Raw genomic sequence first — 8,710 nt, forward strand, 5'->3', positions numbered from 1 at the left:
TTTCTATACTGCGTCTGCGCGTAGGTTCTTGAGTGTTTTATTGAGCGACTACACGCGAGTAATGTAAACCCAAACAAGTTTATTTATTCTGTATATAACGTTTTAACGTATTCACTTAAATCAAGTAATTACGTTGTTAGCTATATTACTTTAATAAGTTGCTTTCTAAAAAATTACGAGATACCTCTATATTGAAGGGAAGCTTCTAGCGAAGAAGACGCCTTCCAATTTGACAATGAATCAGTTTGATCAGTAAGTTGTATAAATACACCATGCTGACTTGTATTTTCTACTAGCCAGCTGGCAGCGTTGTATAATAATTTGTATTAATGTACAGATGGTAACAAGCTCGCTTACTTAATGTATTGGTGTCTGCGAAATCACATGCAATGAGAATGTGGCATATCCGCCGTGTATGCCCACGCGTTAATAGGTAGCTAGCTAGCAGCTGGATAGCTAGCTAAATTGGGCAGTTAACCGGAAGTTTGGAAACTAACTCACTTTAATATATTTCTAATGTTAATTTAAACTGCTAAAATTTGCGTCATCTTTACCAGTCCGTCGGCTAGTTCAGATAGGCTGTTAAATCTGGACATTTATGCTGAATGATGTTTACTGCTTAGTTTACATGCTTGGAGTGCTTCGCCAACTAAATTTAGGAAAAATGAACCTAATTGCAATATCCACTGTCTCGCCAGTTTGAAGGACGATGACAGCGGAGATCATGAGGACCCAGTCATGAACCGAGAGGAGAAGAGTGATACAGACAACAGCTCAGTGAACAACAATAACAACAACGGGCGGCGAAAGGTACTTCGTATTTGTACTTGCTGTGGACAGTTCACTGTTGCAGTTTTCTTCTGACTATAATTTACCTGTGGTACTGGACGTTAGTGTATATTTGTGGCCACGCGCATCTCATCTGATTGTTCGTGTCACCACTGCCATTCAGTTTCAATATACGTCAACCTTCCCACATACCACACACATTCTTACACTTGCCAGTAAAATTGTAGTGAGAGGATTTTTACAAATACACAGGAACTTGGCGCTCAGTCCATATTCTCTTTCTCAGACTGTTTCCCCAGGGGTGGGGGAGCATCCGCTGCAGTACAACTACACTTTCTGGTACTCGCGGCGCACACCCAGTCGACCAGCCAACACCCAGAGCTACGAGCAGAACATTCGGCAAATCGGAACCGTGGCATCGGTAAGTCCAGGAGGGCAAAGGGATGGGACGGGCTGGTTGGGGTTATCGCGCTGATACAAAGTAAAAGGAACCATATCACACATCCAAGTGGGCTGGATATTCAGCTTGGTTTATGTTTGTTGTTTTGATTCATTGGTAGGAAATAAAGTACAATCAACAATGATTGCTCTGACTTATATGGTGTATTGTAAACCAACTCTTTAGTTCATGCCTTGACAAGGGATTTGGGACGCTGGGTTTTGGGGAACATCTGTTATAAAGACCGCACTGGCCACAGAATAGCACAAAGCATAAAGTTTTGTTAGGAGTGTTATGAACTGATTTTTTAGTCTTTAGGAAGTCGTTTACCAGCCTAATCAAGAGTGGATTACCTGACCCAGGGTTGAGATTTGGGGAAATGTGCTGTTCTGTCTCATGGCCCTCTAACCAATTCTCAGGTGGAACAGTTCTGGAAGTTTTACAGTCACCTGGTCCGGCCTGGAGACCTGACAGGGCATAGTGATTTTCATCTCTTCAAGGAGGGCATCAAGCCCATGTGGGAGGTGAGTATGTGGCAGACGTTGACCTGTTAGTATATTCAAAGGGGGAAAGCAGATGTATGAATAGCCAAAGTGAATGAGTGCATAGTGGCTTTATGCCCCTCTATGCCAATGAGAGTTGGGCATGTCCATTTGAAACTGTATCTAAATTTGTTCTAATGTTTTATATTAATTGCTCTTGATCCCCTCTTAGCAACCTATGACAAAGTGAAAGTACTGGGGAAGTGCAGTTTTTATGTGTGTGTGTGCCGTCAGGATGAGGCTAACAAGAATGGTGGGAAGTGGATCATTCGGTTGCGGAAGGGGCTGGCCTCACGCTTCTGGGAGAACATAATCCTGGCCATGCTGGGGGAGCAGTTCATGGTTGGGGAGGAGATCTGCGGAGTTGTGGTGTCCATCCGTTTCCAGGTCAGTCTCTGAAGAGAAAAGGAAGAATAAGGGAGTACTGCCAGGCTGGATACAGATGGGCTGAGAGTAATGCCAGATCCAATACAGGGTCAAATTAAGCCTGAGAGGGTAACAGGGAAGTGAATTATTGGTTAACCAAAAAAGAAAAAAATGACTGAAATGGAAAAAAATTATGGTGGACTACGATTTTTACAACACTGACTGGGGAAAAAATGTTTTTTTCAGGAACTACTTCTTTAATAAATATTTTAAAGTTTATACATCTATACTGGTCTGACAAGCTCCATTGAATCTCCATTGGCTCAGTCAGAGACAGTATCTCATTAAGTGTTAATCCAGTTTCTTTGAGATCATATTAATAGCAAGTGTTCTTCTTGGTCAGATATTAGTAGTCACTGAGAATGAAGAGAAATCGGTGCTAAGAAGCCAGTCTGCTACGTGATTGTAGTGTAATGAGAAATCAGTGCCTCTGAAGATTTTGAGTACAGAAATACTGAGGTGTGTGGATTTGTGTGATGGTGCTGATGCAGGAGGACATCCTGTCTATCTGGAACAAGACAGCCAATGACCAAGTGACCACCTCCCGCATCCGAGACACACTGCGCCGGGTCCTCAACCTGCCCCCCAACACCATCATGGAATACAAGACTCACAACGACAGCCTCAAGTATGTCCACACACACACACACACACACACACATCACATAGAATGCACTCTTCCTGAGACGCCCGTACTGCACTGCACATCTCACAGTAAACACATTCAGGAATGCACACATCCACACAGCAGTTGATTTACCTGAAAATCTCAAATCCATCATGCTCCACTCTAAAGAATAACATCTTCTCACTGATTGTTCTTGGTTGTTGATTCCTGTTTGTCTAAACAGCCATCATGTCTGTTTTCCCACAGGGACAACTCCAGTTTCCGCAATACGAAGATCACATTGTGAAAACCACTTTGTGAAGGGAGAATTGATAAATAAATGGGTGATAAATAATGGATGGATGCATGAATGCAGCTCTACATTTCACCCCTGCATTGATGGACTTCGGCATCTTTAAAATAAGCAAATCAAAGACCAAAACAAATGAGACAATGGATGAGTGAATGTAAAGGAAAAAAACCATTGGCTGGTAAAGCTTTTACCAAGGGACCACATTGAGGGACTGCGATTCCAGCAATATGCAATACAGCAGCACAAACCTTTGGAGGATCCACAAAGAATGTTTGGTTCCTTTTTGTCTATTGTACCGTCTTATGTGTGTGCCTCTGTATGCTAAAGGTAAAATGTTATTGTTGAAGCTGTTACGGTTTATTTCCAAGTTTATTATTTGTTTTTTTACAGGGTCGTATATCTCTTTGAGGCATAAATCGTCCATTTCCTGCAGTGTTTGTCTGGCATGGATTTAACCTGGGTTAACCTTGTTAAAAAGTAAATAATTTGATAAACACAGATATGTTTTTCTTTCAGCATTGTGTCTGAGAATGCCATTGAGTATGCCAGTTTTCATTTTTTCCAGTGGATGATGTTTACTTCGAGTGAGGTGCTGTAGGAAGCAGTGGGATTTCGTTTAAAAAATTAGTGGCCTTTTCTGTATTTCCCTCATAATTCTGTCCAATATTCAAAATAATCTAGACCCTTCTGCTATTTGTCAAGTCAGTTGGTCTAGCTGTACACATTGCTTTTAAAGACATGTGCCAATACTTTGCTTCAACTGTGTGTGTGTGTGTGTGCATGCATGTGTGTTTTTGCATGTGTGCCTGCTTGCACAGTGAAACTGTCAAAACGAGTACTCCTAATGAAATAAAATATTACCGTTGTATGTGTACATTTTATATTCTATATATATATATATATATATATGTATATATATATATGCAATGTGTTCATAAGTGTGTGTATGTATATGTGTATATATATATATATATATATGTGTGTACATATATGTATGTCTGTGTGTATATATGTGTATATGTATATATAATTGAATATATATATTAACTGAATTCTTCTCTACCTAAGGTTTTTTTTTCTTTTTTAAAAGCGGAAATGGAAAAAAATACTTTCTTAAATATTCAAATGTATGGCCAGCAGCACTCAATCAGGGAAGGATTCAATTTATAGGACTAAAAGGTTAGTTAAGAGAAAGTGAAAGTAAAGTGGCTGAGAAAACTTTTACTTTTGCATTGAGGGAGCGTAGCAGAAAGCTGTCAACTGTTCACTTGTTAGCAAGAGGCGAAAATAAGGTATGTCATATCAATCTTTCTAAAGATAAATCAAGTTCTAAAGCTAAGATTTTAACTACACACCCCCTTTTGTAACTTGTGTGTTTTGGGTTAATCGGAAAGCAGTTCCGATGTTTTTGAGGCAATGTAATAATGAAACAAAAACAATGTACATATTTGTGTAGGCCTGATAACAGAGAAACTGCTATCGTTAGTTATTTGGCATGTTTATGGGCACATTTAAATCAACAACAGTGCAAAAAGCAGTTAAAGTTGGTAGTCAGCAGGGGTGGACAGTAACGAAGTACATTTACTTGAGTACAGTACTTAAATACATTTTTCGAGTATCTGTACTTTACTTGAGTATTTATTTTTTTGGAAAAATGACTTTTACTCCACTACATTTGAAAGATATTGTACTTTTAAATATTGTACTTTTGACTCCACTGCATTTCTATGAAGGTTGTCGTTGCTCGTTACTTTGAAGCATAGCTTTGAAGTCAACAGTTTAATATTTTTTTATTTTCTAAAATGCGATTGGCCACACGCTGTGTTCCTCACAGGAGAAAAAGCAATCACAGTACCCTACTCCTAATACCCTGTCGGTCAAGTTCGAAGTGCTTTCTTGTTGCACCAGTGGTTGAACAGTTCAATTTGAACTTGGCGGCGGTAATTATGTCGACGGCAGAAGGTAAAGATGATTCTTCGCCACCAGAGCACCCATGGCCATATCTCAAGTCCATGTTTGAGATTTGTGAAATTCAAAAAGATTCATATTGCTTTAAATGTTTGCTCTGCTTACCGCGCACGAAATACATTGCTGCATGCAAAAACTCGCCGTCCAACCTGAAAAAGCATGTCGAGGCCTTTTTTAACCCACCTCCCACCGGATCCCGGCCCACCCATCTCCCAAATCCCAATTTAACTCCTGTCAATCATGTGTCGAGCGGACGCGGTAGGTAGTTTCATTAACATGCAATTTAATCTATGCAGCATTTTAGAGGTGGATAAACAGCCCCCACGAACGCCGGCTATTATTAACGGCAACTTTGATTGCTTAAGCAAAATCAGCAGGTTGCTGGTCAGCAGCTAAGCTAGGATTGAATCTTTCCCACATACATAACGTTTTATTCAACGGCGACTGGTGAGCTTAAAATTGGTGGGGCCTAAAACTTTACTTTAAACTAATCATTGATCTCAACCTGTTTTCATTAGTAATTTTCCTTTATAATCAAGCGTGCCAACGATCGGATTAACCAAATGACAATTAGCCTAACACAGCGTCTTCATACCGTGTTAGGGGGATTAAATCATAAATTCAATTTATCCGTTAAAAATCCGTTTTAATCACCAAGTAGTCTACACTTAACAAATAAGATACACCAGTCTGTTATCTACTATGTTAGCTCTCAGAATAACCAGCACAAACAAAACCTGCACTTCAATTGTGTTTACAATCTAGCCTACGCATTGCAGATACTTGCCATGAATACGAGTGCGGAGAAAGAAGTGTATCCGCAAATATTGTTGATTAAAAAGGTGCACAATTTCGTACTGCAAATGAAAATAAATGTAGGCTATACGGCCTAGGCTACTCGCGAAAACTGCCTATTTGGGGAGAGCTGGCTATATATGATAGTATTGAGTAGGCTATTTTGTGGATTAATTGTATTGATACTCAAGGAAAATCAGGGGAAGATTCCGCTACTGCTTAGCGATTAAAACGGATTTTTCTAAATCGCATTTATCATTTAATCTCCCTAACACAATGCAAAGAAGCTGTGTCCCTTTCCATTAGATTAGTCAGATGTTTGCAAGCTTGTTAACCACTGAAAATTAAAACAGTTTGAGATCAATGATTAGTTTAAAGAAAAGTTTTGCGCCTTACCAGTTTAAGAAACATGGATAAAGGAGGAAAAAGTAAAAAAAATTCTCAGCATTAATGACACTCAATAAACTTGAAATATATTATGTAAATTATGCATATTATGCATCAATAGTATACATTCTTTTTAAAACATTGTTTTCCTTAATTACAATTATGTGCACAATACATTAAAGATACAATTATTTTGAGCTGAGACATTCATTGGTTTGTACCTTTTTTCACCCACCTGCCACCGGATTTCAGGGTCCACCCACCTCCCAAATCCCAATTTAACCCCTGTCAATCATGTGTTGCTATCTAATAACAGTAAAAATGCATCTGTAAATGAGCTTCTGTAAATGCATCGTAGAAACAATACAACAGTGCGTTGGTATTAAAAATAAAATGTACTTTTGAATACTTCAGTATTTTTAAAAGCAAGTACTCCAGTACTCAAGTAAAAATTTGACTGAACAACTTTCACTTGTAGTGGAGTAATATTTGACCAGGGGTATCTATACTTTGACTCAGGTAATGGAGTTGTGTACTTTGTCCACCACTGGTAGTCAAAAGCCACCTGTTCATTGAAGCTAATGCTGCTTCCTTTCAATTTACCTTGGTTGATTCCTGTCTTTTATGACTCGGTAAGACAGGCTGTTACTCATAGACTGTATCCTACCTAGCACGTTTCTTGTCCAGTATTGATTTTGATTATGTTTTGTTGAAATGGACATGCTTTGATTTTGAGGGAGCAAAATGCATGGTATTTTTGCTTACACATACGTCCACAGGTCAATATAAGGTGCGTGCTTACTTTAGCCTAGTTATGTTAGACTATGCCAAATCTTAAAATTTAGAGCATGATTGTAAATTATGAGATCAACAAGTTATCAAGGAGTGTTTTGTGTTGCCTCTAAGCAATATAATTATCTTATTAAACCACTACTTTTCCCTTCAGTAACTCAGCAATCCTTTTTTTCTTGAGCTAACAATAGATTACCTGGATAACTGCTCAGCCACTTCTGGGATTATGAGTGAGCTTGTGGTACAGGTAACCACCTCAATGCCATTCTTGTTACGCCAACACAGAATTGAGAACCTTTAGGATCTGTGGAGTTAGACAAGCAGGACTGGGTGAGGTATTGTATGTGGCTACACAAGGTCATCGGATGTGTTGTACTAATTGAAGTAGCTATTCATACATTTTTCAGACAGTCTTTTAAGCAACAAATCCATTTTCTAAGAACCTAACTGGATACTGCACCTTTTTGAAGATTGTTGTATTACTTAACTGAAACTATAAGATGGCACTCAAGTAGAGTGCATACCTCTGCCAGTTCCTCATGTCAGATATTCACCAAAAGTTAATATCCTCCATGGCATCAGGAGATGCATGCATTGTCATGACTATCTCAAATTGGGCATGGGATATATCTTTAAATTCTAGCCACTCTTATGCAGATTGCTCTGACATTGTTTTACAGTATGTCTGTAAAACAGTAAAGATATTGATAGACAATAGTAGAGGAAATATGTGTAGGTCATAATTCAGTCAGGAGTTCTTTAAAAAATGTACTACATAATTTGCCTACTTAATATCTATTCTTTTTTTTTGGACTGTAAATGTAGCTGTGCTTATGAATCTGTATCTTTTTGCCACCCTCTCTCCTCCATAGTGTCCCCGTTGCCAGCAGAGGAGTGGTAAGAAAATTGATGGTCACCGGTCAACGTGTCCCCTCTGCTCCACGACACTACGGCGTGTGTACCAGTTCTGCTGGGCCTGCAGGCGAGACTGGCCCCAGGGGGTGACTGGGGGCAGCTCCTGCACTCTTCCAGGGTGCGCAATCCGAGCTGCTCTCCTCTCCAACGAGACCATCACTGCCGATCGGAGCTCTGTCCACGGATGTCCCTTCTTTCGGGCCTGTCCGAGCTGCAAAGCCCTTCTGACTCACACTGGTCAGGGCTGTCGAAACATTGTGTGCCCACATTGCCGTACTGCATTCTGCTACCGCTGCCTGAAGAGAACGCCATGTCGTGCCTGCACTATGGTAGATAACAGTGCATCTCTTTAGCTTTAGGGCTCTAAGGGCTCAGAGTGGTAAGGAAAACTGAAATCTGAAAATAATGCTAAGGGTTTATTTTCATTTGAATGTCATATTCTGCTTTTATGTTAGTAACTTTCTTATGATGTGCTTATCTGTACAATATCAGACTCCAGCATTGAACGTGCACCATAAAAGCAAATGTAAGTCTGTAAGTCAAAGAAAAAATGATACTGTTTTTTTTTTTTTTAATTAACGCTCTGATCCAACTACACCAGTGTATCCATATAGTCCTGCTGTCTGTTTCCCAATTATCCCCATTAAAAAGCCTGCCGATTCAAAAATACTTATTTATATCTACTTTCTTGCATTTGTTTTAATTTTCACTTGTCAATAATATGTTCCTTGCACTGT

The 8,710-nt window shown here is 39.4% G+C and overlaps 1 protein-coding gene and 1 long non-coding RNA gene across 3 annotated transcripts; both read left to right on the forward strand.

The window, feature by feature from the left end:
- Positions 1–3,990, forward strand: eif4e2rs1 (eukaryotic translation initiation factor 4E family member 2 related sequence 1). The gene is made up of 7 exons (XM_035408044.1): positions 1–252; positions 699–810; positions 1,076–1,210; positions 1,648–1,752; positions 2,005–2,157; positions 2,688–2,824; positions 3,071–3,990. Exons 1-7 carry the CDS (start codon positions 236–238, stop codon positions 3,108–3,110), a joined length of 699 nt encoding a protein of 232 aa, XP_035263935.1. The 5' UTR covers positions 1–235; the 3' UTR covers positions 3,111–3,990.
- Positions 3,991–4,266: 276 nt separating this feature from the next.
- LOC118222405 lies at positions 4,267–8,642 on the forward strand. Of its 2 annotated transcripts, none has more exons than XR_004764279.1 (3): positions 4,267–4,408; positions 7,240–7,305; positions 7,931–8,642. It is a non-coding gene; the product is annotated as an uncharacterized LOC118222405 (long non-coding RNA). The 2 variants fall into 2 exon arrangements; XR_004764278.1 differs by having other exon boundaries at positions 4,278–4,408; positions 7,250–7,305.
- The last annotated feature ends 68 nt before the right edge of the window (positions 8,643–8,710 follow it).

The sequence above is a fragment of the Anguilla anguilla genome, chromosome 3, assembly GCF_013347855.1.
Source record: "Anguilla anguilla isolate fAngAng1 chromosome 3, fAngAng1.pri, whole genome shotgun sequence".
Taxonomy (NCBI): domain Eukaryota; kingdom Metazoa; phylum Chordata; class Actinopteri; order Anguilliformes; family Anguillidae; genus Anguilla; species Anguilla anguilla.

What these genes read in the sequence shown, in the direction of transcription:
- eif4e2rs1 (XM_035408044.1), top strand. An exon ending in ACAACAACGGGCGGCGAAAG is followed by an intron (nt 811 to 1,075) that starts GTACTTCGTATT and finishes TCTCTTTCTCAG; the next exon opens with ACTGTTTCCCCAGGGGTGGG. An exon ending in GCATCAAGCCCATGTGGGAG is followed by an intron (nt 1,753 to 2,004) that starts GTGAGTATGTGG and finishes GTGTGCCGTCAG; the next exon opens with GATGAGGCTAACAAGAATGG.